This window comes from Mytilus galloprovincialis, chromosome 8 (genome assembly GCF_965363235.1).
Source record: "Mytilus galloprovincialis chromosome 8, xbMytGall1.hap1.1, whole genome shotgun sequence".
Taxonomy (NCBI): domain Eukaryota; kingdom Metazoa; phylum Mollusca; class Bivalvia; order Mytilida; family Mytilidae; genus Mytilus; species Mytilus galloprovincialis.
Window position 1 is genome coordinate 58,881,036 of NC_134845.1, and position 20,603 is coordinate 58,901,638.

At 33.7% G+C, this 20,603-nt stretch overlaps 1 protein-coding gene across 1 annotated transcript; it reads left to right on the forward strand.

The window, feature by feature from the left end:
• Positions 1–2,166: 2,166 nt before the first annotated feature.
• Positions 2,167–16,667, forward strand: LOC143043732 (uncharacterized). The gene is made up of 9 exons (XM_076215915.1): positions 2,167–2,324; positions 8,409–8,595; positions 9,813–9,916; positions 10,491–10,628; positions 12,343–12,519; positions 13,086–13,198; positions 13,930–14,047; positions 14,619–14,912; positions 16,579–16,667. Exons 1-9 carry the CDS (start codon positions 2,264–2,266, stop codon positions 16,665–16,667), a joined length of 1,281 nt encoding a protein of 426 aa, XP_076072030.1. The 5' UTR covers positions 2,167–2,263.
• Positions 16,668–20,603: the final 3,936 nt, after the last annotated feature.

Sequence of the window (20,603 nt, forward strand, 5' to 3'; positions counted from 1 at the left end):
GCATCGCTACGGTATCTTTTTACAATTAATAGGTCGTCTGTGAAGAAATTAACAATTAAGGTAAAATCTAGATCAATAACTGTATAAACGGCTATACATTTGTACAATCTAATATTTAAAGGTACAAACAATTACCTTTTTAAACATGATAAAGATATTATAAATAGTATTTACAAATGCAATTGCATTTAAATTAGACAAAGTGACGTAAGCGTGTGTAGTACGTATTATAAGAGGGTAAATTAATCTTATTTTCAATTACAAAAATCATGTGAGAAGTAATTTACTCAACTACTCATATTTTTTTGTCATTGAAGGTAAATTGTTATTTACGGACCGGAATCAAACGAAATGATAAAATTTTGAAAACTCGAAACTGACATAAATAAGGAAGTCGGTTATAAGTGCCACAGTGAACAGTGAAGGAAATGTTTTACATTTTCCATTCAAACAAAAAGCTCTTGAAATCAATCACCCACGGTTTTCGGTAGATTTCGTATGACACAGCCTTTATCAGTTTTATAATAGTAAACTATGTTTTGATTTATACGCTAGCTATATTTTTGTCTTTTGAGCTCTTTTCGCTGACAATGCATATCGTTATTACATCCACTTAATATATATTAAATGACGACATCCTGCAAATGCACGTCTTACAACTTTTGATTCTTAAAAGCGGGATTTGAACACATGCTAGTCACATAAAGGAGGATATTTCAACCATATGTCTCAATACAATAGCAATTATATTGTCAAACAAATAGGAGTGAGTAGTTAGAGAACTAGTTAAAAGAACTGCAAGATAAGTTGTAGAAAACTTACAAGAAGTAAATAGAAAAGATATTTGACGTCGGGAGTAAAAAAAAGCGATTTTTTTTTTGTATATCAGGAAAATTGGTTGTACTTTAACAGTGCTTTTTGTAGGACTTAAGCGAAACTTGTTATTGTGGACTTTAACGGCGTTTTCTTATGGACTTTAGCGGAGGTCATTTTTTGGACTTTAGCAGGAAGTTTGTGGACTTTAGCGGCGTTGTTGACTTTAGCGGCAATTTGTTGTGTGGACTTTAGCGGTGATATGGACTTTACAGGAATTGTGGACTTTAACGGTGCCACAAAGCCTCCTTGAATTGATTATCTTCGGAAAGTGAATGTGAATTTAGATGCATTTATAATTTTTTTCTTCAGATCTTTCATGAAATATAAATGTTATGGGACTGTTTTGTCTGACTAAACGAGCATAAATAACTGTACGCTTATCAGAAATGTGTTTCTTATTCATGAAACATTTCAGTCTGACTTATCATTCATTTAAGTCTAGAAATAAGTCCTTCTATTGTGAAAAGCAAACGGATATACATGCACCTATAAAAAAGAAGATGTGGCATGATTGCCAATGAGACAACTTTCCACAAGAGACCAAAATGACACAGAAATTATCAACTATAGGTCACCGTACGGCCTTCAACAAAGCCCATACCGCATAGTCAGCTATAAAAAAAGCCCCGAAATGACAATGTAAAATAATGTAAACGAGAAAAATAACGGCCTTATTTATGTATAAAGAATGAACGAAAAACAAATATTTAACACATAAACAAACGACAACCAGTGAATTACAGGCTCCTGACTTAGGACAGGCACATACATACATAATGTGGCGGGGTTAAACATTTTAGCAGGATCCCAAACTCCTCCTAACCTTGGATAGCGGTTTAGCAGTACAACATAAGAACGAACAATAAAAATCAGTTGAAAAAGGCTTAACTCATCAGATGGACAAAAATATATCACAATAAAGGAACGATTGAATAGTTTTGAAACGGTCCGCATGTGAAAAGTCTTTCAGGGGAAATTACTCTTAAAACAGTAGAAAAAAAAATGAAAACAATAACATTACTGATACATTTCCCCTCTATTTTCATTTACGTTTATAAAGCACAAATCCTACGACTCACCGTTACAGTCAGTCAGTAAAAACATTTAAATCTAATGGTTTTATTACGAATACGCTTACTTTGTACCAAACAAAGATTACGTGAAAAGTTTACGCGCTGTAGAAAATTTTAAGCCTCATTACATTATAGACTTCATTATAAAAGTATTAAAACATTTGATCGGTGAATTTTAAGGCGATTACAATATGACCTTAAATTCAAAGAGACAAAAGCTCATTAAATGCAGGTATACCTATAGAGCATGGTTATTATAAGGACAAAATTTGACACTTTCATTTTTTGGATATGTATGTATATGCGATGTTGCGATGAAAATCAACCAGTATCGGATAACATTATTGATATGGATTTTGATTGACATGCGAAGAGGTAAGTTACTTCTCCTGAATTGTAAAGCTCCTAATAAGAACAATCCGTTATAATGGGTGGTTCATTACTACCATTGCGGCTAAAACTTCTATTGTATAAATCTCTAATAGTACATTGTATCTTCCACACATTCAATACAAGGGTGTTTCATTACAAACACTGGCGGCGAAAATTTCACAGGAATAAACCTCCTAGTGTGGACCACTCAATACAAAGACTGACGCATTACTCACATTGGTGGCTTAAACTTTCTATTATGGAAATACGTTAATAATGTGTTCAGGTATATATATTCACACCCTAGAAAATGATGGTTTGTTGCAAATCTGGTTTAGGCTTTTTCCTAAAGATTTTGTCGAAGGAACGTTAATTGCTTTTACACAGTCTTCCATATTAAATATAACTACATATAACCAAAGATTGTCACTAAAGGCAGATCTAGCACAACGTTTTATTTAGTCTGTCTGATTAAACGCTTTGCTTTTTGGGGATTTTTTTTAAGTTGTCGTTTATGTTTTTTTGTCAGAAAAAAATTGGTTATTACTGTAACGGTAAACGTAACGTGAGTCTAACGCATCAAATTATAATCCTGTATTATAAACTCGTTAAGGATAAAAAGTAAGGAGCTGTATTTTTCTTTTCTTTATAAATTATATTTTTGTTTCTTTTGAGAAAAATATTTTGTATCCACATAGGATCATAATATTCGGATACACTACTTGAATAATTTTATAATACATCTATTGAATATTAATTTAGACTGTTCCTTAAAACATTAAATCCTAAATCAACTTAAGATTCGGCTCCACGAAATGAATATTCTTAGTAATTTATCCTGCACTAGACCTTTCTACTATAATAAATACTTACTTACTTCACATTACGCCCATTGGCTTGTGGGGCAGCAACGACGTTTATCCACATCTGTCTGTTTTGTGCCATCTTCTTCAAGCTCCCCCAAGTATGTTTGAAATTTGCCATCTCAGACTCAACTGTGCGCCGCCATGTTATTTTAGGTCGTCCTCTGAGTCTCTTTCCCTCTCTTTCCCTCTGGAGTCCAGAACATTGCTGTTTTTGTAAGTTATTTGGGGCTCTTACGTAAAACATGGGCAATCCAACTCCATCTTCTCCTGTTAATGTGTAGGCTGATCTCTTCCTGTTTGCATTTAATGAGGAGGTCCTGGTTGGTGATTTTTTGTGGCCAAAATATCCTTAGGATTCTCCTCAAACTCTTGGTATGGAATGTAGAGAGTTTTTGTTGGTCTGCCTCTGTCATTCGCCAACATTCAGAACCATACACATGATACAAGAGGATAGGTAGTATACAACTGTTGTATAGTTTTAGCGTTGTCCAGATGGTGTATTGACCGGATTTCCATACGGGCTGCAGGTTATTAAATGCAGCTCTAGCTTTTGACAGTCTTTGTTTGATGTCAGTGTTGGCTCCACCATCTGATCGATCTTACAGTACTTCCTAGGCAGGTGAATGTATCGGTGTGTTGAAATGGTTTCCTGTTTATTATAATTGGTGCTGGGTTGTTAGTGTTTAAACACATTACTTCAGTTTTCTTGGTGTTTATTTTGAGACCTATCTGTCCTGCATACTTTTCTATTCGACTGGACTTTTCCTTGATATGTCGATGAGTGTGCGATAGCATGGCAATGTCGTAAGCAAAGTCCAAATCTTCAAATATGGTGAAAGTTCCCCATCTTATGCTTCTTGGGATATATGCAGTTGTTTGTCGCATCACCCAGTCAATGGCTATTATAAATAGTGTAGACTTCCGACTGTACATTTGAAGTTTTCATAAAAAGCCTTAATTAGATTAATCAGGTGTTGTAGGATGCTATTAAGTTGTATGATTTTTCCAAAGGGTTTCCCTATGAATGCTATCAAATGCTTTTTCGGAGTCGATGAAATTTATGAAGAGTTGTCGCTGCCATTCTGTGCAATGTTCAATGATATTTCTCATGATGAAAATCTGGTCAACGCAGCCTTTTTCCTTTCGAAATCCTGCTTGCTCCTTTCTTTGTAAACTGTCGATTGCTTCAGATATTCTTTTATATAATAATTTTGGCCATGATCTTGTTAGGAATAGATATAAGAGTGATTCCACGACAGTCATTGCAATAATTTAATGCACCCTTTTTTGGTATTCGGATGATAATACCCTTATCCCATTCTGTTGGTACTTTAACTTCTTTCCAGATCTTATTGAAACTGGTTGGAGGGTATTGGCTGCTAAGATGGGATCAGTTTTGACAGTTCTGCATTCAGATTATCTGAACTAGGAGCTTTTTCGTTCTTTCGAGTCCTTATTGCTGCTACAATTTAAGATATGGTAGGTGGTTCAATACTTATTTCCAGTTCAATGCTAGGCTCTGAAATAGTAGGTAGTTCTTTTGGAGATGGTCTGTTCAACATTTCACTGAAGTGTTCTGCCCATCTTTTTTCTTGTTCCTTTTCTGATGTTAGTAAATTTCCCTGTTTAACTTTCACTGCGATGTTAGGTGATTTCCACAAATATTTTGGTAATTTTGTAGAGGTTGCCTTGCTCTCTTTTATAGCCGCTTCTTCTGCTTGATCTGCTAAATTATCCATATATTTTCTCTTATCAGCTCTTACAAGGGTTTTGACATTGCTATATATGCCACTATAATCTTGTTGGTATTTGTCTTTCAGTCTTGGTGATTTGGTATCATTGACTTTCTTTTTTGCCTGCTTTCTGATGTTAATCTTGTTTCATGTTTCCGTTGTGATCCAATCTTTTTTCTTTGTCTTTTGCTTATAGCCTATATATTCCTCGCTACATTTAGTGTATATATCTGATATTTCATTCCACTTCTCATCTAATGTTTCATTTTCATCTCTTACAGAGTTTTCCAATACCTGGTATCTGTTCTGTAACTTTATAGCAAATTCTCTTTTAACCTTGATATCCTCCAGTTTATCAATATCAATACGCTTCCTTGATGGAATTTTGTTCTTTCCAGTTGCCCTGAGCTACAGTTGGATGAGAGCTGTTATCAGTTGTTGGTCAGATCCTACATCGACCCCTCTCTTGACTTTCACATCTAATAAATTAAATGATCTTCTCCATGTGCTGTTTATCATTAGATGATCAATCTGGTTTTTATCTCTGAGGTTTGGGGAATACCATGTTAGTTTTTGTGGAAAAATGGAACCTCCTACTACTAAATAATTTGTTGAGCAGAAATCGACAAGTCGTTCCCCATTCTCATTTATCTTATCACAACCATGCGTTCCCATAACTCTTTCGTAGCCAGTGTTGTCCAAACCCACTTTTGCATTTATGTCTGCCATGATGATCTTAGCTAAAGCTTCATGTCATGGTATGGTGTTTTATCAATTTCATGTTGTATTTGTTCGTAAAATGTATCTTTGTTCTCTTCATCAGGAGCATAACATTGAAATAAAGTGATGTTTATTTGTTTTACTTTGAATCTTGCCATAATCATTCGAATGCTAATATGTTTCCATTCTAACAGTGTTCTTTTTGTTCCCTTTTTGATGATTATTGCCACTCCTTCATGATGTTGGTTATAATCTGACCCAGATAATATTACAGTAGCTTCTGAAGTTGTTGTCATTCTGCCAGATCCTGACCATCTATACTTTCACTAATGTGTAAGATTTGTAATTTGTACTGTTGCATTTTTGAGGTTAATTGAGCCAATTTTCCTGCTGCATACATTGTTCTGACGTTCCAAAAACCAATTCTGGTTTTAGTTTGTGCCATGTTAAGGGTCTCCGTTATCCTGTTTGTAGTTTCCTTTCGGCTTTCACTACCAACATTCATCCTTGCTCCGCTGTTGGTGCGTTGGACACTCTCTTCCACCGCTGTAGTTATATTCTTCGTAGCTGTTTCTGTAACATGAATTTTACTTGTTATGGTCGTTAACCCTAGGCAAAACCTTCTACGTGAAGGGTCGGGTTATTCTGTAGGGGGTTTCCATTCCTTAGACGACTGCATGAGCTTACGAGTTCCATCTACCCGGATTTTATTCTGGATTAACTTCCATAGCCTTTGATTTCCAAAGTCACCCACAAGGTAGTGGGGCTAATTCCATAGCTGGAGCAAGGTTGATGAGAGTCAGGGCGCATCGACTAGCCGGTGGGCCTGCACTTTGCATCTCGATGGCTTTTGCTGCTTCGAGATCCTTTGCAATTTAGTCTGGAATACTGGACCCCAGTATCCGTGTATTGCCACGAGAAGGCATTGCAAGAGTCTTGGTAGTATATAGGCTTTGTACTGACAGGGCAAGGTTTACGCACTCGTCTCTCCCTTTCACATACAAGTAGGCTAGCCAGCGGCAGCGGTATATTTAATGGTCGATACCCGCCACATTAGACGCATTTCACTACCCTATGGTGTAGCACCACTAACACACTATAATACTACAGTAGTAATATGACACGACGCGATAAACGTGTACTAGACGTATACATATACTAGTTTCACGATCTGTTCCGAGTGAACAGTTGTGTCAAATTACTGTTTACGTCACAGTTCAATTTCGGGTCCTCATTGCGGTCCGCGTTTAAGTCATGTTGATACCCTTCAAACAAAAATTCAACGATTGTGATGGAAACAAATGTACAAAATTAATTGCAGCATAAAGACAATAACTGTTTAGTATCTTAAAATAACAACTGTATTTGTACTCAGCTCAAAACAGGAGTAAAGCACACTGAAGCTCACATTACACCTGTTGCTCAGCCTCGTATAAATACAGCTGATATTTAAAGACTCTAAACAGTTTTCTGTTTTACATGTATATGTTTATATTCCGGGGCTATGAATTACCGAAGAAAAGATTTACGTTCGAAACACAACTAAAACAAACATTAAATGTACATGCTTAAAAAAACTGAACTTAAATGCAAGAACAAGAAACCTTGTATTCTCATGCCTTTGACAATTGGTGTAATGAACATTAAACTGTATATGAAACTTTTGAGATCGATTTTCATATGCTTTTTCAAAATTCACCTTAGCCACCTTAAGGACGTACTTAGGTGAGGTTAGGTGAAAATTTATAAATTAAGAAGTTAAAATTGATACCATAAGCTGGTAGAGCATCAATTAAGAATAAAAATAAGCAAAAAATATTTATAGGTCATGAACCTCCTTTTCGAGATATTTGAGATTTAAAATATGGCGAGAAAAGGCTGACTCGGACTTTTACTTTATATTTGCATTGATATTATAAGGTCTGAAAACCATCAAAAAAAGAAGAAAATTAAGAATCTTCTAAAATTTTGGTTACTGACCTTTCATGAGTCTTATATGAAAAGATAAATGGGTGTTATGGGGCAAAATATTTTACATTGTATTGTAGGGAAAAACACCAAGGAGTCCGAACATTTGACACAAATTTCAAAACCTCACCTAAGTATATCCTTAAAGTGAAATAACGTTATGATAAATTTGCGTTAAACAAATATTGATTCGGTGACTTTTTAGAATGTCTAAGTTTAAGACAATTTTAGTGCATTTAAACCAATCGAACATATTCTGAATCAGATACTGTATTTTAACAGTTCATGATCATGATGATCTCGTGCCGGAAGATAATTTCAATTTTGCAGTACCACAAATCTATTTAATAGATTTACTGATAGTCCCCCTAGGATATATTGAATAGTATACTTTAAATATACAGAGCGTTAAACTTTAAACAAAAATGAAGCTTAATTGTTTCTATTGATTATATCACGTGGTTAAACTTTACGCAAGTATTTGAATTTGTTGTATTGATCACGCTTTTTTAAATATATCACTGACTCAAGTCTTAAGATGTTCGAACGTTTGACCGATCGTGAAATCAATTTAAGTAGGAAGAAACTTGTTAACATCTTCCGATATCTATTGTAAATTGTTACCATTATAAAGATATCACATATTAACAGTACACTGTTCTTAATAATTATATTATTCATGTTAATTTTGGATAACATTATAAACAATATATCAAAAGTTTTTTCAATCGTGACGTAATTGTTTTTTTTTTTGAATTAGTAAACATCAAATCACAATAGCTAATTTTCGAAATTTTCAGACATTTTCTGCTGCACATTTCCTGTAACGTGGGACGGAACTTGGTATGATAGTACGGAAGGTACATTAACGATCTCCAAGGCAACATTGCAGGTGACTTCCGGTTGGGTTGTTACACTTGGTGCATCCTCAGTCACAACTTGGACATGCGTAGCTGAAGATACTTCTAACAATTACTTAGTGTTTCGGTAGGAAGACTGTATTACCATCTTTATTCAGAATTTCAATCATATGAACTCTTCTGATTTTAATTTTCTAGTAGAACCTTATGTATTCTGGGTAATATTTTCTAAAATGGTCTATTTAATAATATTGAAACTGTGACATTTTTACTTTTTACAACTTAAAAACTACTTTATTAATTTTATTTCTTTAAACTTCTATCTGTCTGTAAATTATGTGTGTTATTTAGTCTGTATAACTGAGCATAAACTGATGTTCAGTAGTTGTCGTCTGTTGATGTGGTTCATAAGTGTTTCTTGGTTCTTATTTTTTATACAGATTAAACCGTTTGTTTTCCCGTTTGAATTGAGTTCCACTATAGTAATTGTTTGGGCCCTTGATAGCTTGCTAATCGGTGTGAGTCAATGCTCCGTGTTGAAGACCGTTCTTTGAATTATAATTGTGTACTTTTATAAGTTGTGACTATGATGACGAGTTGTCTCATTGGGACCCATACCACCTCTTCTTATATCTGTTGAACGTTTTCTAATCCGAAGCAAGCTCTGAGACTCTATGTACTACTACGGATTCTAAGGACAAATTGTTTATTTTGTCAAAAAGAATAATTTCTTTCATAAACTTATATATTTTACACATGCACAAAGATAATTCACACTTAGATTTAATAGGTATTCTCTGAAAGTATGCCTTTGATCTTGATTAGTCAACCCTATTCACAAACGCACAAAAGGAACAGCTACAGATAGAGAAAAAACAGTTGTATGTTTTGGACAATACGGATATTAAACTTTGATATACATAACTGAGCTATCATTAGATTTCAATTGGGATGTTTGGTCTAGGATGATCACACTTTCATGTTTTTTTTCAAAAATTAGTTTGTGTGGACTTTTTCTGACATAAATTGTTATCCTGCTTTTTTTGTTTTTGCGAAGATGTTCATCCCGCTTTTTTACTCAAGCATATCCTTCATTTATTCAAATTTCATACTGAACAATCAAATGGTAGCTCCCCTAAAGTCAAGTACAATGTTATTTTCATATTATTCACAATTGCAAGGGTTTGAACTCCTGTAAAAAGTGTTGATCAGTGGAATTTATTTTACCTTTTCAGCGACAGATACAATGATCGTATCGTTGATTAAAAATTCAATTACATATAAAAATGTTTTATGTATTTTAAAAAAAAAACTATTTTAAATTGACATTATTTTCCATTTTAGTGGAGATTCGTCTTTGAACTTTTTTTCGTCTAATATTATACCATATTTGTGTATTCACTGGACAAATGTGACGGATAATTCGTTCTACTACTACATTTTAGCAGGTAATAAACACATATATTATAGTGCATCTTTCGACCGTAGAGAGATGTACAATTTACACTAAAACCATAATATTCCAAAATGTAAACTCATCTTACCTTCTAATAATTTCTAGTAATATGATTGGTTAAATGCAACCCCGTGTGCTAGTGAGCTAATACGAATCCCCATAAGGAATGTATGGATCCCCATATATATATCGTATTAGGTCACGAGCACATTATGTAACTAATAGTATGCCATTTTTGAAAGACCTTGAAGGCCACGGTGACATGTAATTTTTAATTTCTGTGTCATTGGTCTCTTGTAAAGAATTGTCTCATTCATGCAATCATACCAAATCTTCTATTCTATATTCAATTACGTAACCGGCTTGTTACATGTCTTATCAGTAATATTGAATTATACTTTTGAGTAACAAACACAACTATTTATACAAATTAACATTTTATTTCTCGTTAAAAATAAATTTAAGATTATACAAAGTATTAATTTTCTTTCCCATTATATTTCATTTATAAGTCTTTTTTGTATTGTTTGTTTGTTTTCATCAAAATATTTTCATATACATTTTAGATTATCAGTCAAATGGTGTGAATGAACGCGCTTACCTTGAAACATTCAGTTCAGCAATTACATCTTGGTCGGCCTCAACGTACTGTTCGCCTTCAAGTCCACCAGGAGACGAGGAATTCCATATGGCTGTCAGACAAGGTTTAAAATCAACTTAATTATAAAACAATCGTACCTTATTGGTCATTCTTGCTAGTTATTGTAGTAGTAGCGAGAATTAATGAATAGTTAATAACGATTGACTTATAGAATTAAAATGTAATGTAGTTGCGCTTTTAACGTAGGCAAAAGACAAGGCATGGATCCAAACTCATATAAAACAAACACGATTAAAAGACAAAAAACAACAGTTTACAAAACAAAACAAAGACAAATAAAAACTTAGCAACACGGTATACACACCACATTCTTGGGTGATCTCAGGTGCTCCGGAAGGGGTCAGCTGATCCTGTCCGTAAGTGACACCCGACGTGCTACTACTAAGGTTTCTTGATAAGCTAAACTAAGTGATAAATCATCGAACAAAAGTCTGTTGCAATCGTCTCTTATTTATGCCTTACACGTCATCAAAGTGGTAAACTATCGGTCATGTAAATTGTCAAATCTTGAATCTTCACCGAGGATGAAAGTTTAAAGTTTACACATTTTTCAACAAAGGATACTCAAGGCTGTTGCCAATATAAACAACACACACATCGAAATTTTAAAAAGCAGAAGGAACCACGCTTAAAACTTAAGCAAGAACAACAGGTACACCAAAACTTGAAAACAAAACAGTGGTGATCTTACGGACTCCGGAAGGATAAGCAGATCCTGTTTGACATGTGGCACTCATTTTGTTGCTCATGAAATTACAAACCTGTAGAAAAGTCTAGCCCGATATGGCACATCCAAGAAAAGAGGACGGGATCGCGGTACCGACAATTGGAACAGATTTGTCGTCATCTGTTAAACAGACTTACCATAATGGCCAATTTTTTTAAAGGTTGTTTAATTTCGTCTTTGAATGGCCGTATCAGTATCAATGATATTTCGTTGCATTTAGCACCATCATTGATATAAAAGAAGCATTTGTTCAACTATTTATTTTTTGGACTTCTTCCTGTCTCGATTTAAATTGAATTTTATCAATTTCATAAGTGATAAAAATATTCAGAATAAAATTGAGAATGGAAATGGGGAATGTGTCAAAGAGACAACAACCCGCCCAAATAAAAAACAACAGCAGAGGGTCACCAACAGGTCTTCAATGTAGCGAGAAATTCCCGCACCCGGAGGCGTCCTTCAGCTGGCCCCTAAACAAATATATACTAGTCCAGTGATAATGAACGCCATACTAATTTCCAAATTGTACACAAGAAACTAAAATTAAAATAATACAAGACTAACAAAGGCCAGAGGCTCCTGACTTGGGACAGGCGCAAAAATGTGGCGGGGTTAAACATGTTTGTGAGATCTCAACCCTCCCCCTATACCTCTAACCAATGTAGTAAAGTAAACGCATAACAATACGCACATTAAAATTCAGTTCAAGAGAAATCCGAGTCTGATGTCAGAAGATGTAACCAAAGAAAATAAACAAAATGACAATAATACATAAATAACAACAGACTACTAGCAGTTAACTGACATGCCAGCTCCAGACTTCAACTAAACTGACTGAAAGATTATGATTTCATCATATGAACATCAGGCACAATCCTTCCCGTTAGGGGTTTAGTATCATACCATCATAACATATATGAGAAGAACATAACCCGTGTCATGCCAACAACTGTTTTTAGAATAAATGTGTTTAGTTCCGATGCAAAGACCTTATCAATGACTCAATATTGACTTATCGTTCTTCCTACAGGGTATGCATCCTCAGTTTTTATAGATTTCCCTCCTATATTACAAGGGACACACTCATATACGTACACACATGGAGGATCTGTGTTTTGTAGTGCTGCCTCAGATGTAGATATTTGTGCTGATACAACTACAGCAAAATTTAATTACACACTATGCAGCACAGTACAACTGTTTTCAAGTAAGTAATATTATCTTCCAAGGGGAGAAATAATGTGGTATAAATTACCAAGTGAGAGGTCTAGCTAGCTGTAAAGCCAGGTTTAATCCACCCTTTTCTACATCAGAAAACGCCTGTATTATGTCTGTAATATGACAGTTGTTGTCCATGCGTTTGATGCTTCTGCTTGTGCCTTTGATTTTGGCATTTGATTAGGAACTGGAACTTTCGAGTTAAATTTCAGCTCATTATTTTTGTGATTTTTTTTTACCGGGTTTTCTACCCAATGATATCGTGACGTATATTATCATTCACGAGCCATAATGTGAAGTTCAACTTTTTTTTAGCCAGAGAGCGATTCACAGAGTGTCAAATATAATACAAAATCATCGCGGATAAAGATCACAGTGTGAGAGTACACGTAACATTGGAAAAAATAATTCGTACCAATATTTAAAATCTAAACCCTCTAAATTTAAATGTTTTGTTCAGTCCCGAACATTGTTTAAGTCGTACTAGAAAATATGTTATAGAAATTTAAATTCAAGTAAATATTGACATGCGTTGTACTTTCATCATTTTGCAAGGCGAAGGGATGTTGGGCTGTGTCGCCTCTATACTCAGTGGAAGTACATCGTATATAAGTGTATACAATCCAGGAACAGTAGACAACGTTAATTATTTTCGATTTTCATGTTTGGTAAGTAATTAGCACATAATTAATTACTAACAGGCATTTTTACATACTGTTAAAAACACTTATTAAAAACAGTAAAACAGTTTTTTTTCTGGAACATATTCATCAGAAATGCCTTCTGAGTATGAAAATAGAAGGATAACAATTTTATTTTGTAATTCGTATTTTTGTCGAAGTATTTCAAAAATATTGTTTGCTAAGTTAAATTGGTTAATGTATTCTCGAAAAAACAAATTCGTAACAATTATGTAAAAAAATTACAATAAATGGAGAAAGTATTCAAAATACACAAATGATGCCCTTAATTGCATATAACGTTATTAATGGGACAATTTCGTATTGTTGAAGATCGCACCGTTGCATATAATTTCTAACATCCACCTCGTTTGAACCTTGGTGGATAGTTGTCTTCTTGGCAATCATACCCACCTCCTTCTTTTTTTTTTTTACAAAAGTCGTGAACGGTTATCATTACGCCATGCACCTTATTTCAAACTTGATCTTTGTTTTGTTGCTATACGAATTATGTATTAGCTGCATAACATATTTTTGAGGCAAACTAAATCTAGAGAATGGACACACATTTTGGGACGTACGTACATGTACGAACGGACAGACAAGGGTAGCACTAACTGCTCCCTCCGGTGACGGCTGGGCATAAACATAGAAGTTATAAACAGCCTTAGTCAATCATGATTTAATTTACATAATTAGAAGGGTTTGATATTTTGAAGGCAGTGGCTTATTCTGGTACAACTGTACTTAGCAGTGTTAGTGTTGGAAGCTGTGAACAATCACAGTCATCAGCGATTGCAACATCCACTGGTGGTGTACTGTCTTTATCGACGATAGGTGAGATTACCTTATGATCTTAAAAAAGTTGAGAATCTTGATTGAACGAGGTTCTGTATTGAGTGTTTCATTTTAGGTTTTTTTATTTTTTTAGACCATTTTATACTATTCTTGATATTTCGGCCCATAATTCTGTTTTTTTGTTTGTTTATTATTTTCGTTTTTCTTTACTGTTTTGCTGCCCGTTTTTCTCTTTTGTGTTTACTTTTTATATACATACGTAGATAAAAAAATGTTATGCGATTGTTTCCAAACATACGAAGAACAGAACAGACTATCATGACCCGACAAAAACACTGACACAAACCAAATATGGCCAAAACCAAAATCACACTAACAAATAACGAATAAAAGTAAATGAATAGGAATCGAACTTGTGACCAACATTTAACTCGAGCACAAATGATTTGTATTTGTAAGCAGTCAATATGTTTTCGACGGGTCATAATTTAAATTTCTGATGCGAGATAGAATTGTAAGTGATGCCATTTGACAACTCTTATATCATGTACCACCAATGAACAAACTTGACAATAATTTGCTTTCAGATTTTTATTTATTATAATTTCAGTCAATTGCACATCAGACACATCTACTACAAGTAGTGCTACGACTGAAAATGAGATAACAGGAAGTAGTATTACAACAAAAAGTATCGTTACAACAGTAAGTAGTGTTACAACAGTAAGTAGTGTTACAACAGAAAATATTGCTACAACAGATAGTGGTGTTACAACAGAAAGTAGTGTTACAACAGAAAGTATCGTTACAACAGAAAGTATTGCTACAACAGATAGTGGTGTTACAACAGAAAGTAGTGTTACAACAGGAAGCAGTAAATCGATCAGTAGTAACAATAGTTATTGTAAGTTGACATACCTGTTATAATTAGTTACTATTGAATTGTTCTGGCCAGATAGTTTCTAGAAAAACGACTGTAAAAAACGCAGGGTCTAGATTCATAAATGAAGATGAAGGTCATTATAAAGTGTTTAGTACGTTCAGTTCTCTAAGGGTAAAGGTATATGAAAATCAGCTAAATGTAGTTTCAAATTGAAACGTTGTAAGCTTCATTACCATAAACTCATCATAGACACCAGAATTGAAAATTCATATTAGCGCCAGACGCGCGTTCCGTTTTCTAAAGACTCACCAGTGACGCTCAAATAAAAAAAAAATGTTAAAAAGACCAAATAAATTACGAAGTTGAAGAGCATAGAGGACCAAAAATTCCTAAAAGTTTCTCAAAGGAGCCCCAAAAAAAAAACAATAGCAAATAGACAGTCGATTGCTTTAGTACACAAACAGTCCCCAAAAAGATAGATTGAAAAAAAAAAATCGTACCAGTATTTTACACAGTTGTAACTATGCGAGGAAATCGGCAGCCAAATAACTTAACTACTGAAATGGACATAAAATTTTGTGTACTTGTAAACCTTAGAAATTATTAGTTAATATTGAAAACTGCAATATTTGATATATATATATCGACTGGAAAATATATCAATGAAATAGTTCTCATAAAATACGTATCAATGTAGCATACATATGAAACAATGATAAAAGGTCTGTTTTATTAACTTCTTTATATAATTGAAAATACTAAATGATTAAATCAAATTTGGCAGGACAAGTATGTCACTGGAATTTGATGAAAAGCATAGACGTGTGTATTCTAATCGGTTTTGATATATGTTGAAATGAAGTATATTAGTCTGTTGTTAAAGATAACACGTTCATGTATTCTCACGAAAATAACATGGTGTTTTAATATTTGTTTGATAATCTTAAACCGTTCGAACAAAATCAACATATTTACATGAACACTGATTGTTAAAAAAACTTTATCGTTGTAGCCGTGAATGAAACATCTTTATACCAAAACTGGTTTTGTTCAACCATGGAAATGCAGACATGTTATGGAATTTTATCAGCTGTTTGTGTAGCTGGAACATTCATATTTTTCACTGTGTTGCTTATATTTTGTGTATATAAACCAAAAAACAAAAAAAGTGTGCAGAACATTGATAAACTTCCTACGCAATTAACTTTACAAGATATGACTGAACCAACGTCACTTCCTGTTTCGCCACGCATGTGTTTCTTATCACCAAAATCTGAATCACATGCATGACAAACAACATAAGTTATTAAAAATACATTTCATATTTTAGTATCCTGTATACTCTTTAACCTGTATACTCTGGGATGTTTAACCGCGCCGCAAATTCTGCGCCTGTCCCAAGTCAGAAGCCTTTGGCCTTTGTTAGTCTTGTATGATTTTTAATTTTAGTTTCTTGTGTATAATTCGGAGTTTAGTATGACGTCCATTATCACTGAACTAGTATACATATTTTATAAGGAGCCAGCTGAAGGACGCTTCCGGGTGCGGGAGTTTCTCACTACATTGAAGACCCATTGGTGGCCTTCGGTTGTTGTCTGCTCTATGATCGGGTTGTTGTCGCTTTGACACATTCCCCATTTTCTTTCTTAATTTTATCTTTAATTGCGATCATGTAATTAAAATCAAGCTACACATCAAGTAATTGATGTGCTCCAAACTACAGGAGGAAGTACATGTAACACAAAGAAGAAGAAGACAGGTGGTTTGTATCGTTAAAAATGGGACGAAAGATACAGCGGGACAGTCAAAGTGTGAAACTTATCACTAATCGAAAATAAACTGACAACGCCTGGCTAAAAATGAAAGAAGACACACAGACAAACAATAGAACCCATGACACAACATAAAAAAATAAAGAATAAGCAACATGAACCCCACACAAAACTAGGGGTGATCTCAGGTAAGCAGATTCTGCTCCATATGTGGCACCCTGTTAGCCTGAATCTAGAAAAGCCACATAATGTGACAATGGTTTTTTTCATATACAAAATTAAATGAAGATATTGATATTAGTTTGAAATGAGATGAATTGACCAACAAAAAAAAAAACAACAAAAATACACAATATGACATGAAATGACACACACAATTATGATTCAGCAACACGATAACAAACTAACAGTGTTTGAACTCAAGTGTTCACGAATGATAAGAATTAGGTTTCATCCTCACTTGTGTTACAAGTGTTCACGACTGATAAGAATTAAGTTTCATCATCACTTGTGTGACCCGCTGTTTGTCTTCGAATTCAGTAATTGAGTTACAATTTTCTTTTATATCATACCAATGTTTTGCAATTTTATGCTAAATCTCATAAAAAAATAAAATATCTGATGGAATGAATATCTGATGGAATGGCATAAGTTATTTCTCAAAGGTTTTGTTATCATAGCTTGAAAAAGTCCAATTCGTTTTGTTAAACATTTTGCATTATACGATATACCATTCGTAATATACAACAACCACGCGCACACTATTTGTAAAGACAGTATCGTTCTTCACATTGATAGAAGTTTGTTGATGTCCGGCAGGTTTTACATAACTCTTTGTGTAGACGTTGTATATAGTCGCACTTGGTATCATCTGATCTTGTTAAAAACGGGAGGGTTTCATGGCATTGTTGTAACATCACTCTCATCATTGAAAAATGGGAAAATGCTGAAAGATAAGGTAAATAATATAAGTCTTGATTATATACATCATATTTTAAATTAGCAAAAACACAATGGTCTTGCTGACGTGCAAGATAAAAATAAATGTGTGTTATAAAGAATTTCAGTACCGAAGTACTGGTTACTGAGCTGATGATACCCTCAAGGTGTGTCGATAGTCTATAATACATGAAAAAATATATATGGAAGGTTATTGTCATAAGGAATATTTGTAAAGAGAAAGATTATTACTAGTATACTATTTCTAAAAGGGACATCTGTTATAAGGAACAAATATGACCTGACATCAGTTACTATATTTTGCATTTAAAAACATAAGATTCAATTTTAAACACACGCAATTTTAATAAAATTTTGAATTCACTTTTGTATATTTGTTACAATACCAACAAATAACGTGAAATATGTTAGCCTAAGCTTCGACTTCACACCATCTCGTATTTTTTTAATTCTAAAATAGTATAGTTAATCCATTTATGGTAATGTACAAATCAAACTTAAAAACATGAAATAAAACCGAGTACACAAGTTTTTAAGTTCTTATCTGTTCGGAATTTTATCTTGTGCTTAAAAAAAACACATTTTTTTTGTGCAACTGTATTGTCACTGGAATGCAAAACGATAGAATCCATTGAGTTCTTTTACATCTTCAAAACAAGTTTTTAAAAAACTAAATATCACTTCTGATGACATCCCATCATCTAATATCCTTATACATGTTACATGAACTCTGACAAGTTTTCCACAAAATACTTGTGTATCAAATAGAAAAGTGGCCGTTTGTCATATGTCTGTTTAGGAAGAAAAAAAATAAATTCGAATTCGTCCGACACACTTTTCTGGAATAACTTTTATCTGGAACTATTAGAACTTACATTTTAAACTGAAAATAGCTTTATAAGCATCCAAAGTGTGTGTCTGGATTTACCTTCATCAGAGATGTTTTAAACCAAATATTCGATTCCAAGAATGTATAGGAACAGACACAATGAAAGAACAATATGCAAAAAGGTACATAACATATTAGCAAAATTAATGTACGGTCCATTTTTTTCTACAGCTGAAACCTTTGCTTCCGTATAATTTCTTAATCTATAATTTAAAAATTTATGAAAGTTTTGTTATAAGTCATATATGACCGAAGTACTAACTCCAGAGCTATGAAAACAATGAGAAAAGTTCAATGTAAGGTTGTTTATAAATTGATAACGGGTTCGTACAAATTATAACATTATATTTCTGACGTGAATATATAGATTCTACCATAGCATCAGTGTCTGATATATATTCACTTGAGACTGTAAAGTATTGGCAACCTGACTGTCGAAAGTGGATAAATATCGTATTACACGAGATTCAGTGATAAAATCTGTATCTCTTTCAATGTTTATACGATTTGTAGGGAAAGTTGTCGTGTATAATGATCTGCAAAGTATGTGTTTGTTCTATGTGACGTCTTTGATAAAACAGATAAAAAATTTGATTATCAAAGAGACAAATTTCAACCAGAGACCACACGACGTAGATATTTACAAATATAGGTCACCGTACGTGCCTTCCGCGTAGTAAGGTATAAAATGTCATAAAAAATTAATACCTTTTAAACGATAATCAAACGAGCCTAATCATGTACAAAATATTCAACAGTAAAGCAAATATGAAATACACTGATGAAACAACAAAACGAAAACCACTCAGTCACAAGCTCCCATCTTTGATATTTACATGATAAACATGTTTGCTACCACCAAACCCTCTGCCGTTTAACATAAGAACAATATATAAAACTCACTACCGTTGAAAAGGGCTTAAATCATCCGATCAATACAATGGACAAAACATCAGTAGGACAACCGGAAGCGGCTGAGTAAGGATTTCGGTGCTCAGTGATACGGTTCACTAGACGACGTTGTCAACACGTAATGGCGGCCATTATTTGACGTTGGATTTGGCCTTCCACGCTGAAAATTTGCATTTATGACATTCTTGGATGCCTAAACTTTATGCTAAACAACACAAAAGGTAAAGGTTTATTCCTGATATTCCAGTTAATTATTATCAAATAAGTCTGATGCAAAGAAATGATTTAAACGGCAAAAATAAAGTGTAAAATTATATCAAACATGAACATTGACCAATATATCATCATTTCCTTGTCGTATACTAGTATTGAATGAACTATTTACTGGCGGATTTAGGTCTAAGGTATCCGCACTTGTCTCCGGAAATATTATACCCACACAAGTTGTCAAGATCCGTTTTCAAACTGGTCAAGGTGTTCTTCAAGACCTCCATGGACAATATTCACGCTATCACTTCTTGTTCAGATAATAGAACATTGTAAACCTCTAACTGCAAATACGGATGAATCAAATTCGAAAGCACGTATGATCACGTTTCATGCCGATTGTAAGTTCTATAAAAAGGGGGGGGGGTAATTTCAAGGCCCCAAAAGTATAGGCTACTGAGGCTACATGAATTTTGCTGAACGTGTCGGGTTCAACTCAAAAGTCCATGTACTAAATCATTGGAATGTAAGACACCCACTTTCACTGTTTGCTATTTTATACCTGGTTAGCTGGTATAATGTTTTATTTGGAAACAAATATTTGTGTCTCTGATTTCATATACACCAAAATGTTATATTCATAAAAATTAAATCTTTTATAAACATGAAATACAAAGGGAAAGCGATCACAGACACAGACTCCTCTTTCCCATATACAAAAAAATAAAAAAAATTAGATAGCAATCCTCTTAATTCATATGTCATATTTTAAAATAAATTTACACATTGAAATTAACCGCTGAATCACCCAACCATTTGAGAGATTACACATGCATTAACATTTATACCCATGACCAGGAACTATTACAAATTAATTATGCCTGTACAATTTCTTTTTATCCATCATGTTATATTATTCCTATAGGCTATAGTCATAATATATATATATACAAACTAATTAGAAATGATAAT

Excerpts from the sequence above, each read along its gene's own strand:
- LOC143043732 (XM_076215915.1), top strand. The coding sequence starts at position 2,264 with ATGAAAATCAACCAGTATCGGATAACATTATTGATATGGATTTTGATT. Across the intron at positions 8,596-9,812 it reads AACAATTACTTAGTGTTTCG|TGGAGATTCGTCTTTGAACT; the intron begins GTAGGAAGACTG and ends TTTCCATTTTAG. Across the intron at positions 9,917-10,490 it reads CTACTACTACATTTTAGCAG|ATTATCAGTCAAATGGTGTG; the intron begins GTAATAAACACA and ends TATACATTTTAG.